This window comes from Eulemur rufifrons, chromosome 8, assembly GCF_041146395.1.
Source record: "Eulemur rufifrons isolate Redbay chromosome 8, OSU_ERuf_1, whole genome shotgun sequence".
Taxonomy (NCBI): domain Eukaryota; kingdom Metazoa; phylum Chordata; class Mammalia; order Primates; family Lemuridae; genus Eulemur; species Eulemur rufifrons.
In genome coordinates, this window is record NC_090990.1 from 36,960,242 (window position 1) to 36,986,576 (window position 26,335).

The 26,335-nt window shown below is 37.1% G+C and overlaps 1 protein-coding gene across 2 annotated transcripts in view; it reads right to left on the minus strand.

The window, feature by feature from the left end:
* The window catches only part of FAF1 (Fas associated factor 1), a 440,606-nt gene that overhangs the window by 24,772 nt on the left and 389,499 nt on the right, over positions 1–26,335 (minus strand). For both annotated transcript variants that reach the window (XM_069477930.1, XM_069477931.1), the window contains one exon: positions 15,569–15,784. In XM_069477930.1, the coding sequence (XP_069334031.1) occupies positions 15,569–15,784 (216 nt within the window). The remainder of the gene's footprint in view (positions 1–15,568; positions 15,785–26,335) is intronic.

Below are 26,335 nucleotides of genomic sequence, written 5' to 3' on the forward strand. Positions count from 1 at the left end.
GCCCTGAAGTGGGAACATGTTTCATGGTGTTGTACAAGTAGCAAGGATGCCAGGGAACTGGAAAAGACAGAGGGAAAGGAGTCAGAGAAATGCCAGGGAGTTAGACCAAGGAAAGCCTTTCACTCTCAACTGGATGGGGAGCCATTACAGGGTTTGAGAAGGGAAGTGACATGATTTGTCTTATTAAAAAAAAAAAAAAAATCACTGTTTTTTTTTGGAAAAAGACACTGGAGCGGGGTGGGGTGGGAGGGAATGGGTGGAAGCAGAGTGGCCAGCTAGGACATCATTACAATACTCTCGACAGGAGATTATAGTGGCTTGGGCTAAGGTTTAGTTGTGAAGGCAGTGAGAAATAATTCTGGATATATTTTGGAGGTAAAACCAACAAATTTTGCTTATGAGTTGGATGAAGAAATGAGAGAAAGAGGAGCTAAAAATGATTCTAATGTTTCTGCCCTGAAGAAAAAGAATGAAGCTGCCATTTAATAAGATAAGGAAGACTGTATGTAGGAGGAGCAGGTTTGGGAGAGGGTAAGAATTAGGAGTTCCATTTTAACTACGTTTAATTTGAGATGCCTGTGAGACCTAAAGTGGAGATGTTGTGTAGGCACTTGTATATATGAAGTCTGGAGTTGAGGAGAGAACATGGACTAGATAAATATACATTTGGGAATTGTGACTGTTTATAATATTTAATACCACAAGACTGGATGAGATTGCCTAGATAACAACAGTAGAAAGCAATCAGAGGACTGACATTTATTGAGCACCAGGCAATGTGAATCTTTAAATTATGGAGTAATGTATGGGGTAAATACTCTTACTTTGATAATAACCATGATGACTATGTCATTCTGTTAACTCAGCAAATTTTCCATGGAATAAAGCCAAGCTCCTTTGCCCAGTATTCCAGGTTTTATATTAATATATTCTGTTCTCAGTCCTCCTTCAGCCTTTTCTCCAGACTTTATTATATAAACCCCCCATATTTCAACCAATCTGGTCTACATTCTACTTTATAGCCACGCCTTGTGCTTTCCAACATTAGCCTCTTTTCTTAAGGTGTCCTAGCTGCTGAAGAATGTTCTTCTCTTAACAACTTACCAAAAATCCTGTCTATCTCAGAGTTTTATTCAACTGCTACCTCTTTTACAAGCCCTTCTTGTCACGCAGGCCAACAGGGATTTTGGCCAACTCTGACTTCTGTTGCCCATTTTGGCTAACTATGCTTTGGACCCACTGCATGAACTGCACTATGAGGATTATTTGTGTGAGAGGCCAGGATATTCTTAAATGTGAGGTCTATGTCTTATTCCTTAGCACTTAGCAGATTGCCTAGAAAATAAGTTTATTGGATAAACAGGGCATGAAATACACCTAAGTGTTTATTTTACCTACATCTGGCTGTGACCCAGGAATAGGAATTACAAAGAGGAAATGAGGAAATCAGAGATGATGAAATCTTTCCAAATATATAACACTGACTTTCATTTACACATAGAAAGTGTTTTCTAGATGATAATCTACCTCACTAATTTATTCCTTACCTGGCTCAGGAGGCATGATGGTATAGGGATTAAAGAGCAGAGGCCCTCAAATCATACACCTAGGTTTGTATCTGGTTGTGATATTTACTATGACATTGGGCAAGTTACTTAACCTCTTTTGTGCCTCAGTTTCTTCATCTCAAAGTGGGGATAGTATGAGTATTTATCTTTAGAGTAGTTTTAGGATTAAATGAGATAATGCATAGAGGACATTTAGAATAGGGCCTAGTACTATAAACCTTCGACAATTATTTGGCTGTTGGATAATCATCATGATCATCATCACTTCTCACATTTGAACAGCACCTCACAGTTTATAAAGCACTTTTATATATATTGCCTTACTTGAACAATGCTATGGTCCTGGGAGATAAGCAGAATTTACTGTTTCTATTTTATAGGGAAAAAAACCTGAGATTTATAGAGGGGAAGTGCCTTGTTTAAGGTTGCACAGCTAGTAAATGATCTTCTGATTTTCAGTCCAATGTTCCTTCCTCTATATCATTGTTTTTTTTCTTTTCCATTTCTTCAGTCATTCTAATGATAAAGTAGAGACGCCCCCTGCACCCCGCTCCCCGGCCCAGAATATGAGTTTTCAGGTTGATTAAATGTGTAAGGCATTATTCTTAGGGGTAGGAAAGGGAAGATGTTGATCAAAGAGTACAAAGTTTCAGTGAGACAGGAGAAATATGTTTTAGAGATATGTTGCACAGCATGGTGACCATAGTCAATGATAATATATTGTATATTTCAAAATTGCTAAAAAAGGAGATTTTAAATATTCTCACCACAAAAAAATGATAAGTAGGTAAGGCTATGGTTATGTTAATTAGCTTGATTTAATCTTTCTACAATATATACATGTGTCAAGGCATCATATTGTACCCTTTAAAGATATATAACTTATTTGACAATCATAGTTCAAAAAACTAATTTATAATTTAGAAAACAATAAATTTCTAAAACAAAATGAATAACCTAAAGAAATATAAACCACCCTAACTAGAAAGAGTATTTTTTTCCTTTAATTAGATTGCTGTTATCCCAGATTAGAGTTTCACATATACACCTATTTAAGAAGCAGCTGTATTATTCTTTTAGACCTTTTGCTATTCAGTTTCTTTTCAATGTTGTAAATATTGTGTGAATATTGTGCAAATATTGTGTGAACAGTCTACCAAATGATTTCAACCTATAAACGCAAGTGTCCTGTCAAAATAATCCAGAACATTTTTACTTACAACATAACTTTTGAAAATAAAGCTACAGGGAGGCCTGGACTGCAGTTCCCAGTGGTCATTAATCAAACATATGCCTCAAACAAGTAATTTCACCTCCAAACTTTATGTTTCCCATCTGTTGAATGGTACTAATACTACCTATCTTGCTGCCTCTCAAAGCTGTCAAGAAGAGGAGTGAAATAACTCTGTAAATGTATTTAGCACCTCAGTGAGATCTCAGTTTCTTTCAGTTCAACAGTTTATTGTGGTTTAGTGGTGGGATGTGTGTGGTGGGAAAGTAATGGGAAGGAGTGAGAAGAACTGAGCAGGAAAAGGAAATGGTGAGAAATTATGAAGGATATTATATGTCTTGGTAAGGAGTCTGGACTTTTTCCTGTTGGCTGAGGTTTTTAGTAACCAGAGGAGAGAGATATTCTGATAATCTGTGTCAGAAAAATAACTCAAGAGACAGTGGGGAGGATGGACGGAGGGTGAGATAAGCAAGACTGTAGTCAGGGAGATTAATTAGGAAGCCATAGGTTTAATCTGGGCTATGAAGATTTGAGCAGTGGTATGGAGGGAAAGATAAGAAAAGAACAGATTGGAGAGAAGTTAGGAAGCAGAGATGATACTGTGATCATCTAGATATTAGCTACGTTACATCCCAAAATCATAGTTCTTATTCTCTGAATCTTGATCATTTAGGCATACTGGAAAATTTCAAATGACTAGATACAATGATATAAAATATCTGAGGGACAGGTCCCTTTGTGTGCCCAAAAGACAAAAGCTACGGCCTCCCTTGAGGCTAGCAGTCTTCCCATCCCAGCTGCTTGTCTCTTCTGGGAGGCGTCTACTCTCCATGGAGGCAAGTCTTTGGCACAACCACACCTCCCCTGCCAGAGCATTTCAGTGACAGCGCATAGCCAGCGTGGTAGCCTTGCACACTGTAGGCTGAGCTGCTTCTACCACCTCTGCAGCAGCGAGGCCAAGGTGGGAGCTGAGAATCTGAGTACTTTTGTGCACCTGAAGGACAGAGACCACCATCACTGCCAAGAGAGGGAGGTGTGAGTGGTTTGTGTATCCCAGAGCTGCCTGTGTCTGCTAATCTCATCAACACGGGCCCACCCCTCCTGCCACAGGCTCATAATGTACCCACCCTTCTCCTGCTTAGGCATTCTTCCACCCCATCCTTCATTAGCCCTGCCAGCGCCTGAACCCAGGGAGGCTTGAGAGCAAGTTTGCTGGCCTAGTCTCAGTCTGGGCCTTCCAGGACTCAAGCACACCATCCAGGGGCCCGGGAATTGGGGATTCCCTAACTTAGTCTAATACTGCTAGCACCTCAACACCCTTCCAGAGGTCTGAGGTTCAGCTGATCCAATTGCCAGAAACACCACAGTGGGTACCTACCTACACAAGCCAAATGGCAGTGTACCTCTTCCTGTCTACACTGAGCAACATAGTTACCAGCAGAGAAGAATAGGTGAACTGCAAAGCTGTCTGTTTTGAGCTGAAGAAGAGGTTCCAGATGAGAAGGAACCAGCATAAGAACCATGGCAATATGAAAAAACAGCCTCCTTCCACACCCCCAAAGGATTACACTAGCTTTCTAGTAATGGACTTCAACCAAAAGGAAATTTTTGAAATGTTAGATATGGAATTCAAAATAAGGATCACAAGTAAGCTCAATGGAATTGATGAGAAAGTTGAAAACCAACACAAAGAAACCAAAAAAATAATTCAGGACAGGAATGAAAAATTCACTAAAGAGATAGACAGACAGTTACAAAAAATAGAACTTCTGGAAATGAAAGAGTCATTTAGGGAATTCCAAAATACAGTGGAAAGTTTTAACAACAGACTAAACCAAGCAGAAGAAAGAATTTCAGAGCTTGAAGACAGGGTTTTGAATTAACCCAGTCAATCAAAAATAAAGAAAAAAGAATCAAGAGAAATAAACAAAGTCTCCAAGAAATATGTGATTACGTAAAATACCCAAATATGAGAATCATAGGTATCCCTGAGGGGAAGAAGAAAAAGCAAAAAGCATGGAAAACCTATTCAAGGGAATAATGGAGGAAAACTGCCCTGGGGTCATGGTAGAGATACAGACGTCCACATATAAGAAGGTCAATGAACTCCTAGAAGATTCATTGCAAACTGGACATCACCAAGACACATGGTCATCAGTTTGGACAAAGTCAAAGTGAAGGAGAAAATCCTACAAGCTGTGAGACAAAAGCATCAAGTAACTTACAAAGGAAAACCCATCAGATTAACAGTAGACTTCTCAGCAGAAATTTCACAAGCCAGAAGGGATTGGGGTCCCATCTTTAGTCTTCTTAAACAGAATAACTGTCAGTCAAGAATTTCATATCCGACAAAACTAAGTTTCATAAATGAAGGAAAAATAAAATCTTTCTAGATAAGAAAACACTAAGGGAATTTGTCACCACTAGACTTGCCATACAAGAAATGCTCAAAAGTGCTCCAAACACTGAAAAGAATGGTCGATATTCACCAGTATAAAAACACTCAAAAGTAAAAACTCACAGCTTTTATAAAATAGTAACATAAGGGAAAATATAAACAATTAGGTAGCAATTAACATGATAACTGGAACAGTATCTCACTTATCAATATTAAAATTGAAAGTAAATGTCAAAATGCCCCATTTACAAGATATATAATAGATTGACAGAATGAATAAAAAACCACAACCCAAATATCTGCTACCTGCAAGGAACCCGACCACTGTACTCTTGGCTCACATGACAGAGTGAGATCCTGTATCCAAAGGAAAAAAAAAAGAGCTGCATAGACTCAGGGTAAGAGGGTGGGAAAAAATTCCATAGAAATGGAAAGCAAAAGAAAGCAGGAATAACTATTCTTATAGCAGATAAAGCAGACTTTAAATCAACAACAGTAAAAAAAGGCAATGATGGTCATTAAATACTTATAAAGGGATCAATTCAACAAGAAGACATAATAATCTTAAATATATATGCAGCTAACACTGGAGCTCCCAGATTGATAAAACAAATACTACTACACTTAAGAAATAAAACAAACAGCAACATAATGTTAGTGGGGGCGTCAACACTCGACTGACAAAACTAGACAGATCATCAAGGCAGAAAATCAACAAAGAAACACTGGATTTAAATGAGACTCAAGAACAAATGGACCTAACAGATATTTACAGAACATTCTACCCCCAAACTTCAGAATTTACATTCTTCTCATCAGCACATGGAATAATTTCCAAGATAAATCATATATTAGATCACAAAACAAGTCTTAGCAAATTAAAAAAAAATCAAAATCATACCATGTATCTTCTCAGACCACAGTGGGTTAATCTAGAAATCAATTCCAAGAGGAATTCTCAAAACTACACAAACATGGAAATTAAAAAACCTGCTGCTGAATGATCTTTGGGTCAATGATGAAATCAAGATGGAAATAAAAAGTTTATTTGAATTGAATGACAATGGTGATACAAGCTACCAAAATCTCTAGGATATGGTAAAAGCAGTGCTAAGGGGAAAGTTCATAGCACTAAATGCCTACATCAAAAAGACAGAAAGATCACAAATTAACAACCTAACATCACGCCTCAGGGAACTAGAACAACAAGAACGAACCAAACCCAAAGCTAGTGGAAGGCAAGAAATATTATAACAAAGATCAGAACAGAAGTAAATGAAACTGAAACCAAAAAACAATGCACAGGATCAATGAAATGAAAAATTGATTCTTTGAAAAGATAAAACAAAACCAGCAGATCACTAGCCAGATTAACTAAGAAGAGAGAGGATTCAAATAAGCTCAATCAGAAATGAAAAAGTAGATATTATAACTGACACCAGTACCACAGAAATACAAAAGGTCATCTGAAACTGCTATGAACACCTCTGTACACATAAAGTAGAAAGTCTAGAGGAAATGTATAGAATTTTGGAAACACTCAACCTCCCAACCAAGCTTGAATCAGGAAGAAATAGAAATCCTGAACAGACCAGTTATCAAGTAGCGAGATTGAATCAGTAATAAAAAAACTCTCCAAACAAAAAAAAAGCCAGGACCAGATGGATTCACAGTTAAATTCTACCAGACCTACAAAGAATAACTGATACCTAGTCTACTGAAACTGTTCCATAACATCGAGAAGGAGGGAATCCACCATAACACATTCTATGAAGCCAGTATCACCCTGATACAAGGGCCAGGAAAGGATATAACAAAAAAAGGAAAACTACAGACCAATATGCCTCATGGAACATAGATACAAAAATCCTCAACAAAATACTAGCAAACTAAATCCAATAGCACATCAAAAGGATAATTCACCATGGTCAAGTGGGTTTCATCCCAGGGATGTAAGGACGGTTCCACATACACAAATCAATATATGTGATTCACTACATAAACAGAATTAAAAACAAAAAACATATCATCTCAACAATGTGGAAAAAACTTTCAACAAAATCTAGCACCCTTCATGATAAAAACTCTTAACAAACTAGGCACAGAAGGAATATACCTAAAAATAATAAAAGCCACATATGCTACCAATAGTCAACATCATACTGAATGGGGTAAAGCTGAAAGCATTCCCCCTAAGAACTGGAACCAGACAAAGATGCCCAGTGCCCACCTTCACCACTTCTATGCAACGTAGTACTGGAAGTCCTAGCCAGAGCAATCAGGCAAGAGAAAGAAATAAAGGCATCCAAATCTGAAGAGAGGTGGTCAAACTATTTCTTTTTGCCAATGATATAATCTTATATCTAGAAAACCCTAAAGGCACCTTCAAAAGACTCCTAAAATTGATAAATTCAGTAAAGTCTCAGGTTATAAAAATAATGTACACAAATCAGTAGCATTTCTCTACACTAATAACAGCCAAACTGAGAATCAAATCGAGAATACCATTTAGAATAGCTGCAAAGATAATAAAATACCTAGGAATACTTAACCAAGGAGGTGAAAGATATCTACAAAAAGAATTACAAAACACTGATGAAAGAAACTGTTGATGACATAAACAAATGGAAAAGCATCCCATGTTCATGGATTAGAAGAATAGATATTGTTAAGATGTCCATACTGCCCAAAGTGATTTACAGATTAAATACAATTCCCATCAAAATACCAGTCATTTTCACAGAATTAGAAAAAACAATCCTAAATTTCATATGGCACCAAAAAAGAGCCCAAATAGCCAGAGTAATCCTAAGCAAAAAGAACAAATCTGGAGGCATCACATTACCCAACATCAACCATCAACAAAGCAGACAAAAACATACACTGGGGAAAGGACACCCTATTCAATAAATGGTGCTGGGAAAATTGGAGAGTCACATGCAAAAGAATAAAACTGGATCCTTATCTCTCACCATACACAAAAATTAACTCAAGATAGATTAAAGACTTAAATGTAAGATCTGACACCATCAAAATTCTAGAAGAAAACTTAGGAAAAATTCTTCTGGATATTGGCCTAGGCAAAGAGTTTACGACTAAGATCCCAAAAGCAAATACAACAAAACCAAAAATAAATAAACTAAAAAGTTTCTGCAAAGCAAAAGAAATAATCAATAAAGTAAATAGGCAACCTATAGAATGGGAGAAAATATTTGTAAACTATACATCCAAGAAAGGATTAATATCCAGCATCTACAAGGCACTTAAATAAATCAGCAAGAAAAAACCAAATACCCCCATATTAAAGAGTGGGTAAATGTCATGAACAGACATTTTTCAAAAGAAGATATACAAATGGACAACAAGCATATGAAAAAATGTGCAACATCACTAATCATCAGGGAAATGCAAATTAAAACCACAATGAGATATCACTTTACTTGTCAGAACGGCCATTATTAAAAAGTCAAAAAAACAATACACGTTGGCACTGATGCAGTGAAAAGGGAATGCTCACACACTGTTGGTAGGAATGTAAATTAGTACAGCCTCTAAGGAAAACAGGATAGAGATTCCTCAAAGAACTAAAAGTAAACCTACCATTCAATCCAGCAATCCCACTGCTGGGTATCTACCCAAAGGAAAAGAAGTCGTTATATCAAAAAGACACATGCACTTGTATGTTTATCACGGCACAATTCATAATTGCAAAGATACAGAGTCAACTTTAGTGCCCATCAACTGATGAGTGGATAAAGAAAATTTGATACACACACACCATGGAATATTACTCCGCCATAAAAAGAATGAAATAATATATTTCACAGCAACTTGGATGGAACTGGAAGCCATTATCCTAAGCGAAGTATCTCAGAAACAGAAAAATAACATACTCACTTGTAAGTGGGAGCTAAATGATGGGTATATAAAGTGTTACAGAGTTGTATAATGGACTTGGGAGACTCAGAATGGGGGAAGTACAAGGAGGGTGAGGGATCAAAAATTATCTACTAAGTACAATGTATATTATTCAGGTGATGGGTATTCTAAACACGAGTGACTTCACCACTATACAATTCATTCATGTATCAAAAACCACTTATATCCCCTAAATCTATTGATTATAAAAAAGCTCAAAACAAAGAAAAAAAAAACACCAAAACTTGAAAGGAATGGAGGGAACTCAGCAGTAGTAACTTTAACATGTATTTCACCAATTAGATACTTCATCTTGGTTTATTTTGAGAACAAAGCTTTAAGATATAGGTAGTTCAATGGCATTAAAATTTTTCCTTTTGGCACTGTTTTTCTTTTTTTTTTTTTTAAATCAGACTCAGTCTACTGTAAATTGAAAAATCAATTCCACTGCAATATTATAGGTATTAAAATACAAAAGTTCTTGAAGTACAAAATATTTTAAAATACTGGTGCTTGGAACTGCTTTGGGGTGGGGAACCTGCGGCCTTGGGGCCACATGTGGCCTTCTGGATCCTTGAGTGTGGCTTTTTTCAAAAGACTAAATCCAAACTTTGTAGAATAAATCCTTTTAATAAAGGGACTTTTTCTGTGAAGTTTGGATTCAGTTGAGGGGCCACACTTGGGGATCTGGAGGGCCACACGTGGCCTTGAGGCCGCAGGTTCTCTATAATTTATTAAAAGATTTTTTAAAAGGACCCAACGATCATAAAAAGCAACAGTCATAAGAAAACTTGAGTGTTAGTATCAGCTCTGCTATTATGATTGATCATATGATTTAAGTGCTTAATTTTACCATGCTTTGATTCTCCCATCAGTAAAATGATAGCATTAGCCTTGCTATATCTGAAATCCTTTTCAAATATGAGAGATTAAGATTTCAGTGATATATTCTTAAGTCTGAGTTAGAGCATTTGGGTATTTGTAACGTAAATATCCATCACTGTTATAGAGTAGAATTTACTGCTGCCATGCTTGTTTAGCTGCAAGCCCTTCCTACTACTACTTCTTCCTCTCTCTACTTAGGATAATATAGCAGATACTGTTTTATGTCCTAGGGACACAGTAGTTTACATTCATTTATCTCTTACTACAACTCTCTCAGACAGACATTACCATTTTCTTTCAAAGACGAAGAAATGGAAGTTCAGCAGGGTCAAGTAAGTTGCCCAATGTCCAATGTGATGGAGTGGGATTCAGATGCAAGTCTAACTACCGTTGCCCAATGTCCAATGTGATGGAGTGGGATTCAGATGCAAGTCTAACTACCGCTGACACTTTAAATTCTATGCTATTCTGCTTCCACTCACTGAACATCTCTCTGTGCAAGGCTCAGGTCAAATTCACTTCCTTTGGAATGCCTTCCCTTATCATTGCAGGCTGCAATTACCTTCCTTCTAATAGTGGGTACAATTTGCAATGTGATTTGCTTTAGATGTGTGTTTTCACTAGAATGTGAACTCTTCAAGGTTGGTAAATCTTTTATTTCTGTATCACCAGCATCTGGTATGGAGGCTGGCACAAAGTGGCTGCTCAGGAAATGTTTTGTTATATGAAGGAACAAATACAGCAACTTGGATGGAATGAATGAAATGAAAATTAAACTGTTTGTATTTTTTTATGGTAGCAAATAGGATATTCTTGTGTTATCGATGAAGTCAAATTTCATCCAGCTGTAGCTTCTGGATACAGACTGTAAATTCTACAAGGGTAAGAACTATGCCATTGTTTTTTTAAACACTATGTTCCCAGTGCTTAGCTTGGTGTGTAGCATAATAAAAGTGAATGGGTGACAGAAGAAGGAATTTGTATACCCTAAATATGAAAGCCTTTTCCCCCAGTACATTTAAACAAACTTTTACTGAAGGCCTACTCTGGGGAAAACTCTGCTGGAACATGTTTATACTCATTCTCCTATTCCTTTAAGCCTTAGAGAGAGAGAAACAAAAAATTTAGGAGTTATAGTTACAGAGGAAAAAAACCTAGAATGCTGGAGGAAAACATAAATTCACTCATTACTTTATTTTAGAATACAAAATTTCAGAATACAGTTTACTCCTGCATGCATATTTGTCTGTTTTGGGCGTTCACATCCACAGATCTAGAGGAAAACATGCTCTTGAGACAAAAACAAGGGCTGTGTGATTGCATCAGTGACAAGGCACATGGGCCATCAGTCCCTGGAGCTCACCTGCTATTCCTCATCCTCCTTTTCTAATGCTCTCTAGTCATTGTATAAATTGAAAGACCTCACTTTCCATTTGTAGGTAGAGCTCTTCAGAGTGACATGGATACAAGTAGGCAAAAAGGAAAACAGAGGAGGCAGGAAGAAGAGTTGTGAGAGAAAGAAATATGGAGGAGGGAAGAGTGGAAAGAAGGGGGAACAGATAAAAAGAGCAAAATAGGATTAGAAAGGAGAGGGGTGAGGGAGGAAGGAGGAAAGAAAAGGGAAGATAAGGATGTGGCACAGGAAAGGAAGGGATATTGACAACCTCATACCAAATAGCATAAGTGACAGTCAGCTTTTCTGAGAAAGGCTTGTGTCTGGGCCACTGCAGGCCCAGAGGGCAGCAGTCCCTTATTCTGACTACTGTCTCGGAGTAGTAGCGGGGTCAGTGTCTTACTCAGATTTTAGGACTCAACTACTTCATTCATGGGCAATACCTAAGTAAGGCAGATGGGCCACTGATGTTCATATGGCTTTAACATGTCCAAGAGGTAGAAACTAATGACATGAAATTAATGAGCAAATAAATACTACCCCTTCTCTTGGTAACTGTTACTAGAAAAATAGAAAAAAAGAAAAACAAAACAAAACAAAACCAAATAACTCAATGCTTCTACAACTTAACAATTAGCTTTTCTGGGGAAGTCCTATGTTTGCTGCTATTTTGGTTGTCCCACAGTGCTCAGTTCAGTGACGTATACCCAGCGGACATTTAGTAAATCACTGGACAGCTGAGAAATCTTAAGATACAGTATTGTTTTGGTTGTGGGGAGATGGAGGTACAGAAGAGTGTTTAACAGGTCCTCTGGTGAGAAACCAGTCCCTGCTTTGTGGAGAAAAGGCTGGAGACACAATAAGACTACTCGAGTCTTACATTATTTGTTATTAAAGAGGCAAGGTCTTAAGATGTGCTTTTTAACAGTCTTTAGTTTGGCTGTAATTTAAGATGACTTTTACAAATTAGATCCTAATCCTTGCAGACACAGATGGCTGTTACAGAATAGCCTTGCAAAAACACTAGTCATTTGACTTGAAAGAGAATTCAGAGAAGGATGAAGGGCCATTAACTCTCACACCACCCCTGGCTCTAGGAGGCCTAAAGAGTCCTGGGTGGGCTTTCTGGGTTTAGGTCTGGAATCTGGGTGGGCCACACAGGGGTGGGAAACCTGAGGCCTCAAGGCCACATGTGGCCCTCCAGATCCCTTTATTAAAAGGATTTGTTCTGTAAAAATTGGATTCGGTCAAAAAGCTGCACTCAAGAATCCAGAAGACTACATGTGGCCCCAAGGCTGCAGGTTCCCCACCCCTGGAGGGCATCTGCTCTCATTTGGAACAGCCTCTCTGCTCACTCTAGAACCAGATTTAGGGGAGCCTGAGGTTATTAACATTCAACAACAGTTACTGAATGCTTATGTATGAGGTACCATGCTAGGAACTGCAGGGGAGACAGATATGAACATGATATGGACTGTCTTTGTAAATCATTATAGAATAATAGGGCAACTGCTATAAGAGGAATGTACAAATTGCCAGTGGTACACAGGTCAGAAGCTTGGGAGAAGAGGGAGGGCTTCACAGAGGGGATGACATTTGAGCTAGGCATTAAAAGATGAGTTCGAACAGGCCTAGAAAATGAAGGCCTGGGAAAGCGGAGAGGGTGGATAAGAAAGAACAGATTACACAAAAGCACAGAGGCATGAGAGTCTCTTGTGCCTTTAGTGAATCGTGAACAATCTTATCTCATGGTGATGGAAATAAGTTATGAGAGGCAGGATATAAGGTGGGAAAGGTAGGAATGGACCAGATTGTAAAGAATTTTTGAAAACATTCTAAGGGGTCTGTACTTATCCTAGGGCAGTACAGAGCTACTAAAGAGTTTTTTAAGAAAGACAGGGAATGATCAGAGTGAGATTTTGAAAAAAATGACTCTGTGGCAGATAATTTCAGTTTGACCAAAGACCATAAAATAAACCTGTGATGAGTATGGTGGAGGCTCTTGATTTCTCCTATAGAAGCAAACTTCTCTGGGAAACCGGGCCAAACTTTTCACATTACAGTTCCCCTGCTTCTTTTCAACAGCAATTTTTCACAGTCCACATTTATACCCTGTGGGAAGAGGTTCTAATATTGATCAAAAAGCCTAACTCCTTTTAAGATATCCTCTCCCCGACCCTTGTCACTAATCAGGTTTAAAAGTCAATTTGAAAGAATATAAAATTTAATTTTAAAATCAGGGAAGGTCCTTAGACTCCATTTCTTCTAGTACTTTCATTCAGATGAGGTCCAGAAACGGAGTGACTTAAAACCAAGGGTTGGGAAGGACAAATTTAGCTCCTAAGTTTTGTAAATTCTCCAAGGTGAGATGTTCATCACAAACAAAGTATGAGAACCAGGCTGATCTTGAACGCTTTGATAATGGTTCTCTAAATGTTGACACATTTAGAGTTGATCTTCAGTGACAGAATTTAGGGTAGTTTTCTTAGCTGGCTGTGTGGTAAGAGGATGTGCATACATGTGTTCCCTTGGGCATGTTTGTGTCTTATATATGAATAAAGGGAAAGAGCTTGGAGCAATAGGTGAAGCCAGTGAGAGAAGGACCAATGGCCAGTGCCTGGGGTCCACTGTAGTCTCCTGGGCCTAGACATAAGTGGTGGGATCCTCATCCCACTCAGAGGAAAACTGTGGTTGGGTGGTAGAGCTAAAAACATACCACTGGTTTCTGTCTTTATCTTGTAAATCTGACAGTCAATGTGAGGGACTTAGATGAGCCGTAGCTAAATTGTTGGTTTTGGTATGCTAGGTTACTAGATCTAGATCAAAACGGAATCATAGAGTATTAAGATTTACTATGTATCTTAGAGTTAAGCCAATCCAAGTCCCATCCCATGTAAAGCAGAAATATCAGGGATGAATCTCTTTCCACATATACCCATTACTCCTGAAAAGAGCAGTGGTTGGTAATCTCCAGTGACAGGAAAATTCATACTTCACAACACAAGATACTCCCTTCTGAGAAAATCTTTTCTTGTGTTAGGCCAAATTTACCTCCTTAATTTTCAACTCATTGGTCTTAGTTATGTTGCTGGAGCCTCACAAAGTCAGATCCCTTGTTTACATGGCAGGCCTTCTAGTAGCTGATGATAATAATCGTGTCTTCTATGGCCTTTCTTTCTCTAGAGGTAATGTTCCTCAAATGACATGATTTCTGGTTCCCTCAGCTTCCTACTAGCCCTATTCTAGATATGCTCCTATTTCTTCAGGCTTATCTTAGTGCAGGACCATTAAGTTACTTTCTTGTTGGGATTATACTTCTAAAATTCAGTTAACTTTTTTGTTGGCAGCCACAACACATTATTAATGTATATTCAGCTTCATTCAACAATAACTTTTGCTAAAGGAATCTATTTCTACATATTGCTGTAAGATTTCAGCAGCTTCATTTTTGTCTACAGTTTCAGTATTTTAAGGCTTTCTTGAATCTTATTTTTCATAATCCATAAATCTGTTAAAGTCTGCATTTAGGTTGCCAATAAATATGATGAGTAATAAAGGATTAAATACAGAGCCTCTTGGTTCCCTACATGGAGATGGCAGTCAACATTTTCTAAACATAACCATTTAATCAGCAATGAATCCACCTAACTATAGATCTATATCTCTCTACTTTGCCCCAGAATACCATCAAATACCATGCTGAAATACAAGTACACAGTGAATATAGATCACCCTCTCTGACTTCCTAGGCTAGTAAGACTATCAAATCACAAAATACTCTTTGTTTAACATGACTCATTCTTAGTAAACCTATAATGGTTGACCTTGATCTCTAATTGTTAAATTGTTAAGCACACAATTCTGAGGTATACTCTGAGGTATACAGGGATGAGACCTCAGGAAAGTCTGTGTGAATGCTAGAATAGGGGAAACAGCTAGGAAGGAAGATCTAGTACCTAATTTCTTACATAGACTACTGGGCACATGTCTGCTGGTCTAGAAAGCCATACCTTCTCCAAAAGCTGAGGAGAGAATGATGTAAAAAACAAAGAAGGACTTCTGGGTGTCTTGTAGTACACTATACCATGGGACTTTTCTTGGACCCCTTTGTTCAGCTCTAATGATGGGATATCTCCCATCTGGACACATTTCCCAAGATAGGCATGGGAACTTACGTCTCTCCTAGGAAAGGTGCTCAGTAACTTGAACTCATCCCATGGAAATCCTTTGGAAGCTACAAAATCAAAGACAATCTGGAGCTTATTGCTGGCCAGGAAACGCCGCTCCAGGAACTCGCCACTGGGGGTCCGGATCCGCAGTTTGCTCACGGGCTCAGCATTTTCTTCCTTTGGCTCTGGAGGCAGGGCTTGCTCTAAGGAGAGCCGGATGGCCTAAGAACAACAAAAACTAGGTGTTAAAGTATGAGATTGATGGGACTGTAGCGTGGGGGGAGGAAAGATTAGAAAAAGACTGATGCTTTCTAGAAACTCATTGAAAAGTCACTGCCTCATTTATTAAACAAGCCTAATGCTTGAACAATAGAGTCATGTATTTTTCATTTTCTTAATATTAGCCCAATAGGCAATTAATTAAAATAAATCCCACCTTTATGACACACAGTATTAAACGGATAAGTAACTACGTAGAAAAGAAAGGCTTTTTTTCTTTTTTTAAACTGAAGGGCTCACATACTTGTGACCAAGGAAATAGATATCAAATACCCAATTGATTCCTTTCTAGGGTATGAATTAAAGCTATTAGATGCATTCACGAAAGACACACGCATACATAAACATTTATAATATTTGAGAAAAATTTCTCAAGTAGAAGTAACCTGAAGAGTTTGTAGAATACCGGATAATGTGTTAATGTCAAAATGGAATGGAAAGATTCTGTTGGGGGGTGGTGATGAAAAATTTTGGAAATAGTGGTAATGGTTGGACAATATTGTGGATGTAATTAATGCCACTGAATAATACACTTAAAAATGGCAAATTTCTGTATATATATGTTGCCACAATAAAAGAAAAGTTAAAAAAATGGAATGGAAAGAAATATAAATATCAGGTCTATTGAAAGCAGGAGACCACAGTCCTAGTTCCAGCTTTGCCACTAACTTGTTATGGGATTTGGCCAAGTCTCAGAATGATTGATTTCTATACCTACAGATGGACCAAACCCTTCATTTTACAGATGAAAATATAGATTCAAACAAAATAAACTGTTGAGAGATCTTATGGCTAGAGTTGGGCTTGAATCCAGGTTTCAGTATTACATTGTTTCACATTTGTGACATTCCACTGGAAGGAGGTTAGAGGGTCTTTGAGGTCCCTACCCACATCGGAATCTATGGCAGAAATCTAAAATCTTTTTTGTCCTTAGCACCTTGAGAAATACTTCATCTTAGAATCTATGGGATTCATCTAAAGCAGTGCCTATGCTCAGAGGAAATTCATAGCCTTAAAATTCTTATATCATTAAAAATGAAAGAATAAAAATAAGTGAATTAAGAACTGGACTCAAAAAGCTAGGGAAAAATACAATAAAACAAGTGGAAAGAAAGCCGAGAATAAAATAATTAATTATTAAAGCTAGAAGCATAAAGGAATGAGTTAGAAAAAAAGAAAAATATAACTAGTCAACCAATAAATAAGCTGGTTCTTTGGAGGAAATCAACAAACTTAGATAAATGAAACGAAATGAATAAATATGCTGACCTACAATAGGGTAGAGGAAACAGGCTGAAAAAGGTGACAGAGAGTGTTTTCTGTATATGTCTCATTATAGTTTTGACTTTTGACTTATATAAATGTGTTATCTGTTTAAAAATATGTTTAAAATAACAAAAAGAAAAGAAAAGTTTGCTCAGACATGAGTATGGATAAGAAATTAGTCAATTTCTGTATCATTCAGGAGAATTTGATTGGTCCTAATATTAAAGTATTTTCAAGAAGTTATTTGAAATTTCTGTAGTGTGTAGGGAAAGCTAGTCTCTCCTATGACTCTGAGGTCATTTTCCTTTTGGAGGTACTGGATAACCACTTACCTTACAGGGGATTATAGAGATGGGAATTACCCACATAACATATGTAAAGTTCACAGTGTGGTGTCTGACACATAATAGGCCTCAGTGATGATTGCTTTTATTATTCATATAATGAAGAAAAGAGCTACATAGAATATCAGACCTGGAAGGGGTTGCATCGGCCAAATGGTCCTACACTCTCACTTAAAAAAATTTTGTGTGTGTGTGTGTGTGTGAAAATGGAGTCTCACTATGTTGCCCAGGCTGGTCTCGAACTCCTGGGCCCAATGGATCAACCGCATCAGCCTCCCAAAGTGCTGGGATTATGGAGGTGTGAGCCACTGCACCCAGCCAACTCTCATTTTTTTATGTGGGGAAACTAATACCCAGAAATGGTGACATAAGAAATATAGTTCAAAAATCAGAAGAATAGGAAGTGAAACTAGTTACTTTCGCCTTCTTTTCTGATAGTATGAGTGGAAGTTTATCTATTAATAATATTGGTGTTCTGAGTCAACAATGAGTTTCAGCTGAATATTTCCAAATATTAAAATATTTTAGTAACACTGTCATCTATTAATAATCCAATGAATGGATGAACCTGTGTATATCAAAATTAAATGCTAGTTGTATAATAATATGTCTATACTGTACCACAGTTATCTGTTTAATGTCTGGCTTTCTCATTAGCCTGCAAGCTCCGTAAGTGCATGGGATCATGTCTTATTTCTTATTCCAAGTATTGTGCATAGCACAAAGTAGATGCTCAATATGTATGGTAAGGGAAGGAATAAACTAACATGCTAATGAAATGAAATAATGCATGTGAAAGTGTTTAGTATGGTTATAGGCACATAGTAGCTGTTCAATAAATGCTAAAAGAATCTGAATATCATGGCCTCTACTTCTAGTAACCAAGAACTAAACATCTTGACTCTCCTTCCTCTGAGCTCTGACTCCTTCTAGCATCAACTGTTCAGATTAATTTTCCATGCATATGTCCTTTAAAGCTATAGTCCTGAACCCCCAGTCCATGGCAGAGTCCCAGAGCTCCACTGCCCCAGCCACCCCCCCACCCCCCCATCCCCTGTCTGTGGAAAAATTGACTTCCATGAAACTTAGGGAAGCGGGGCGGGGGGGGGGGGGGGGAGCTGCCCCACAGCAGAAGGTAAGTGACTGGCAAGGGAGCAAAGCTTCATCTGTATTTACAGCCGCTCCTCATCACTGCCTGAGCCCTGCCTCCCTTCAACCTGTGGAAAAACTGTCTTCCATGAAACCAGTCCCTAGTGGCAAAAAGACTGGGGACCACTGCTAAGAGCAAACTATGACTTGCTTATAGGTGTAAATTTCTGTGGATAAGAGTGATATACATTTTCCAAATCATTAATGGGATCATTTATTTCCCAATAACATTGAGATTTAAAAACATTTTTCCTGATTATATTTGCAATGATATAATCATTGCAAAAATAGATCAAATAAGAAAAACATTAAAAGTAATTTGTGGATTCTCCATCAAGAGATAGCTATTGCCACCATTTGGGTTTTTATGTCCATTAAATTTTAAACTATTTTAACCATTTTTAAGTGTACAATTCAGCGGCATTAAGTGTATTCACAATGTTGTACCATTACTATTTCCAAAACTTTTTTATCACCTCAGATAATCAGAAAATATGATTAATTTTCATGCATATTTTTATAAGTATATATTTAAACTTTTTACAAAATCTGAATCAAAGCTTTATCTTTTTGTTCAAAGTCATGTATTTTGCAATTGGTTTAAAGTTTTTATTAAAGTATAACTTACATACGAAAGACTGTACAAATCTTAAATGTACAACTTGACAGTTTTCAGAAAGTCAGTATGCTTGTATAACTAGCACCCTGAATAAGTATCTCATAAGCATGCCCCTTCCTAGGAACTACCTCCTCTGAAAGTTAATCATTATCCTGACTTCTAATAGTGCAGTTTAAAAGCTTCAATTAAATGCAGTGTTATGGTTAGGAACATAGCTTTTGGGGTATGACAGACATAGGTTCAAATCCTGGCAATAAGGCAAATGACAGTCTTTGTGAACTTCAGTTTCCTTATATAAGAAATAGGGGCTAGGAAGGTGGCTCATGCCTGTAATCCCAGCACTTTGGCAGACCTAGGCGGAAGGATTGCTTGGGGCCAGGTTTGGGACTAGTCTGAGCAACATAGCGAGACCCTGTGTTAACCACAACAAAAAAAGACTGGTGTGGCGGTGTGTACCAATCTGGGTTAGAACCTATCTCAATTAAAAAAACAACAACAAAAATCCAAAAACAAAACAGAAATAGGGCCAATAACATCTTCCTCATAAGGTCCTTATATAAAATGCAGAATGTTTTTAAAACACTTAGAAGTGTTGACACATGGTCACCAATTAATGACAAGTGCCTAGCACTGATCCTCATGCTATATGTAACACTGTGATCGACAGATGACAGTTGGTGGTGTTACCACTATTGTTATGATTATTCCTTTGCACCTACTTTAAATCAGAACTTAATGTGATATTTCCTGGTTTCCTCTCCTGCTCTCCCTTTAATCCACCTGTCTGCTTGCTTTCTATTTTGACATTTCCCTGCAGAGTATAACAACAGATGCTACATCATTGTCTGAACTCAACCAATTATACTATAGAAGAATAAACAACAGTAGCTCATTACTCCATTCATTGTACAGACAATGTCTGCTCCTCAATGTACACAGTCTCCAGGGCTTTCCCCCAGAAGGAAAACAGACCTCAGATATCCCACACCAGTGGAACAATGTGGAAAACAATAAAAAGCTATTAGGTAAGTCAGTAACCTTGGGATCTGAACACCCAACAGTTTTACTGGCAAAAAGAACAAAAATACGTCACCAGTTCAGTTTCAAATATACTGGCTAGGAGCAAGGGCCTCATGTAAGCAAACATGGTTGTAAAACAATAACATAAAGGACAGCTACATTCAAACAGCAGTCACAGTAAATACCATTGTTAAACTTCAATTTGGTTTGCTCAACAAATATAGTTTTTTATTTGCATTATTTTAGGTTTGTAATAAAACAAGGAAACTTGGTATAAGTTAGAAATATGAATTGATCTTGTACTTTTTCTTAGTAAAAACATCTGAATATTTAAAGCATTCACATCTGAGGATGAGAAGTGGGGATATGTTTTTTTTTTTTTTTTTTGAGACAGAGTCTCACTCTGTTGCCCAGGCTAGAGTGAGTGCCATGGCGTCAGCCTAGCTCACAGCAACCTCAAACTCCTGAGCTCAAGCGATCCTCCTGTCTCAGCCTCCCGAGTAGCTGGGACTACAGGCATGCACCACCATGCCCGGCTAATTTTTTCTATATATATTTTTAGCTGTCCATATAATTTCTTTCTATTTTTAGTAGAGATGGGGTCTCGCTCTTGCTCAGGCTGGTCTCGAACTCCTGAGCTCAAACGATCCGCCCACCTCGGCCTCCCAGAGTGCTAGGATTACAGGCGTGAGCCACCGCGCCCGGCCAGATATGTTTTGAAGTAAAATTAGGTATTGAAAAGAGATACCCACAAGACTGTTTCTATACAATTACATTTTTAAGCAGAAATAATAATATACACTTATACCAATCTCTTACAATACAAAGATCAGCTTAATTTACTTACACACACACACACAGATGTATAAATACATGCACACACACAGTATCCTCTAGGCTTCTATGAGTGTGTACCAAATAACAGTTTATAGCTGGCTGAAGCATAGTATTAAATAAGCTATAGCTAACACTCATTAATTCCATGAATTCTTACTGAGTAGCTTGTATGTGTCAGGCATTGTCCTAAATGATGGGATAATAGCAGTGAACAAAGTAGATAAAAAGTTCTACCTAAATGAAGCCTACATTCTAGTAGGGTGGTGATAAAGACAACAAAGACACACATAGGAAAATAAAGTCATATGCCATATAAGGATGTTTTGATCAATTTTGCTGGACTGCATATACCACAGTGTTCCTGTAAGATTATAACGGAGGTGAAAAATTCCTATTGCCTAGTATTTACTATACTATACTTTTAATCATTATTTTAGAGTGTACTTCTTCTACTTATAAGAGTTAACTGTAGGCCAGGCATGGTGGCTCATGCCTATAATCCCAGCACTTTGGGAGGCTGAGGTGGGGGGACCACTTGAGGTCAGGGGTTCGAGACCAGCCTGAGCAACATAGTGAGACCTCCCATCTCTACAAGCAACATAAAAATTAGCTGGGTGTGGTGGCACATGCCTATAGTCTCATCTACTCGAGAGGCTGAGGCAGGGGGACTGCTTGAGCCCAGGAGTTTGAGGCTGCAGTGAGCAATGATGACACCACTGCATTCTAGCCCAGGCAATAGATTGAGACCCTCTCTCAAAAATAAAAACAAAACAAAACAAAACAAAAACCGTTAAACAGCCTCAGGCAGGTTATTCAGGAGGTATTCTAGAGGGCAGCATTGTTATTGTAGGAGATGACAGCTCCATATGTGTTACTGCCCCTGAAGACCTTCTAGTGGAACAAGATGTGGAGGTGGAAGAGAGTGATGTACTGACCCAGTATAGGCCTAGGCTAATGTGTGTATTTTTTTAACAAAAAAGTTTAAAAGTGGAAAAAAAAAAAAACCTTTTAAAAACAGAAAAAAGCTTATAGAATAAGTGTATAAAGAAAAAAAATTTGTATAGCTATACAATGTGTGTTTTAAGCTAAGTGTTATTACAAAAGAATTAAAAAATTAAAACAAGTTAAAAGTTTATAAAGCAAAAATATTACAGTAAGCTAAAATTATTATTGAAAAAAGAAAAAATTTTTGGTAAATTTAGTGTAGCCAAAGCACACAGCGTTTATAAGTCTACAGTCGTGCACAGTAATGTCCTAAGCCTTCATATTCATTCACCACTTACTCACTGACTCACCCAGAGCAACTTCCAGTCCTGAAAGCTCCATTCACGGTTAAGTTCCCGATACGGGTATACTATTTTTTATCTTTTATGCCATATTTTTATGGCACCTTTTCTATGTTTAGATATGTTTAGATAAACAAATACTTGCCAGTAGGCTACACCATCTAGGTTTGGGTAAGCAAACTTTATGATGTTCATACAATGATGAAATTGCTAATGACGCATTTCTCAGAACATATCCCCCTCATTAAGTGACTCATGACTGTATATAGTTTGTCACATAGTCAAGCAGGCTATGGAGGGAGTACAGGGAATGCTGGTAGAAGGGAGGGAGGGGTATAATTTTAAATAATGTAAGCTTCAGTAAGCAAAGGCCTAAAGGAGAGAGGAATCCACATGGATATTTAGATAGAGTAGAAGTATATTATAGGCAGGAGCAGTTACAGTAAATACCACAGCCCTGAGATGCCTAGCTTGACTAAGGAATAGAAAGGCAGCCAATCGATGTATCTGGAGCAGAATGAGCAAGGGGAGAAGCATAGGAGTTAAAATTGGAGAGGAAGCAAAGGAGAGAGGTGATTAGATCATATATGGCCTTGAGAAGGCCAGTTAATCATTTTTTCCCATTTTAAAATTAAGGTATAATTTATGCACACTAAAATCTATCATCAGTTCTGTGAATTTTGACAAGTGCATATGTTTGCATAACTACCATCCCCAATCAAGATAAGGAATAGTTCTATTACCTCTCCCCACCCCCACAAATTTCTTTATCCCTTCCCCCTAACAATCTGTTTTCTGTCCCTAGTCTTTTCCAGAATGTTAAATAAATGTAATCATGATGTCATATAAATGGCTTCCTTTGTTTAGCATAATATATCTGAGACTTATCCATGTTGTTGAATATATCAGTAGTTAATTTGTTCCAATTTATTGTTGAGTAGTATTGCACTATGCAGATACACTACAATTTGATTATACCTTTTCCAGTTCAGGGACACTTCAGTTGTTTCTAGGTTATGGTGGCAACAAATAACACTGCTATAAACACTTTTGTGCACATTTTTGTGTGATCATAAACTGCTTTGTGTCAACATAAACTTTACTGTTACTTTCATTTCACTTGTATAAGTAAATACCTGGGAATGTGACTGCTGGGTCATAGGGTATATGTGTTTCTAACTTTATAATATTTTCAAATCACAATGCCACCCCAGTGGTAGATCATAAAATCAATGTTATAGGTCAAGACCAACATTCTTTAAAATGAAATAGAATAAAAAACCTTAGAGTACTGTGCACATATTAAGAATTAACATTGTTTCATGAAACTCTTATGTGTGTGTGTGTGGAGATATATATACATACACATATACATACATATTATAGAATTTTTTTTGTAATTTCTGTTTTGTGTATGGGATCATGATATAAAATATTTCCTGGTATAGGTTACCATAAAATTGTTTGAGAATCACTGTTTAAATAATGTCTAGAGTTCCTCGTATCTCTGAAATGTATGCTCAAAACAAGAAATAAACCATTTAAAACAAGCAATGAAAAAAATAAAAAAAAAAGAAAGTACCACGCTAATTTTCAAGGTGGATGTGCTATTTTGCATTCTCAGCATTAATGTATGAGTTCCAGCTGCTCATCTTTGCCAGTATTGTCCCTTTTGCTTTTAGAAAGCCATTCTAAAAGGTGTGTATATATTGTTTTAATTTGCATTTCCTTAATGACTAAGAATGTTGAGCATATTTTCATGTACTAATTTGCCTTCTATATATCTTTTTTGGTGACATGTCTGTTTAAATATTTTGTCCATTTTTAAGCTTGGGTTATTTTCTTATTAATGAGTTTTGAGAGTTTTTTATGCATTCTGGATAACAGATATATGATTTTCTCCCAATATGTGGCTGTCTTTTCAATTTCTTAACAATGTCTTTCAAATAATACGAGTTCTTAATTTTGATGAACTCCAATTTTAATATTTGTTATTTTATGGATGTATCATTGGTGTTAGATCTAATAAATCTTTGCCTAACCCAAGGTCATGAAGATTTTCTCCTGTGTTTTCTTCTAGAACTTCAATAGTTTTAGGTTTTACATTTAGGTCTAAGACCCATTTTGAGTTAACTTTTGCTTGTGATGCAAGGTATGAACTGAAGGGTTTAAAAAAATTTTTTTTTGCCTATGAATATCCAATTGTAGCATCATGTGTTGAAAAGACTATCTTTTCTCCAGTGAATTGCCTTTGCATCTTTGTTGAAAATCAATTGATCGTGTATGTGTGGGCCTACTTCTAGGCTCTTTATTCCATTCCACTGACCTATTGGTCCATCTTTTTGCCAATACCATACTGTCTTGATTACAATAAGTCCTGAACTCTGGTAGTGTGAGTCTTCCAGCTTTGTTCTTCTTTTTTTAAAATTGTTTTGACTATGCCAGTTCTATTTTTCATACAAATTTTACAATCAGTTTGTCAATTTCTACAGAAAATCCTACAGAGATTTGATTGGAATCATTCTAAGATTTCAGCTTTTATTTTAAGATGTGAAGCCATTGCAGGTTTTTGAAGTGACATGATTTGACAAGTGATTTTAAAAGGATTTGTTAAAAGATTATAGGAAAGGCAAAAATGGAGAAATGTAATCAAGTTGGGAGGCTATTAAAGTAATCCAGATAACAGATAATGGTGGCTTAGATAAGGGTAGTAGGGGGAGAGTTAATGAGAAGCATTTCAGTTTTGCATGTATTTTGAAAGTAGAGCCAATAGGATTTGCTCATTAAATATGGATGTGAAAGAGAGAAGTCAAGGATGACTCCAAAGTTTCTGGCTCAAACAACTGGAAATATTTTCCATTTATTAAGATAGGAAAGATTGCAGAAAGAGCAGGTTTGGCTAGGGTGGGTAAGATGAGTTGTTCGGTTTTAGACATATTAAGTTTGTAAGGTATATTAGATATCTAAGTGGAGATGGTGGGCCAGCAGTTAGAACTCCAAGTCTGGAGTTCAGGGAAAGGGAGGAGCTACAGATATAAAATTGGGAGTCAAATGTATAGATGATATTTAAAATCATGATATTGTATGAGATCACCAGAGTAGAATGGATCCCATATAGGAACAGTTGAGCTGACCCAATTCTGTAGCCACTCTTTGCTCCTGGCAACCAATCCTCCATCTAGAGAGTATTACTACAAATATAATCTCACTTCTAGATAAAGTCAGCAAGGCAAATGATCATATTTCCTAAATCAAAATTTAGACAGATGATTTTTAGCTGCTTCTGGATATGAAGAACAGTATGTAGGTTGTGATTTGACCCCCATAAATGTAGAATTTCTGGTCTGTTTTAATGGTTCATGAAGACAACAGTAGAATACTCCAAACTGTAACTATCCAAGGAATTGTGGATTTATGGTCTCTATAATTATAATAAGGAGATGTTTATGTATTGGTGCCTACATTATTGAATTGTAAGAATTCAAGAAGATAATTAATGTCTATAAAGTGATCATTACTGAGTTTAGCACATATTAGTTCCTCAGTACATAGTAATGATGATGATGACAGAGATGATTATCATTATGGTCATTAAAATTGCTTTACCTGACCAAAGCAACTTACATAAGACAAAAACACAAATTATAACAAGCAGTTTTGCTTTCATAACCAATTCATGGTTCCACCTTCATTTTCCAATGTGTGGTAATAAGTAGAATGAATACTGGATAGAATCTCTGGTTCTGCTTTGCCAGGAAAATGTAAGAATTTAAAAATACAAAGCATAGAATTATTTTTTCTAGATCTGCAAAAAATGATGTTGGTATTTTAATAGGGATTGCACTGAATCTGTAGGTCACTTTGGGTAGTATAGACATTTTAACAATGTTGATTCTGCTGACCCACGAGCATGGTATGGTTTTCCACCTGTTTACATCCCCTGCTATTTCCTTCCTCAGTGTTTCGTGGTTCT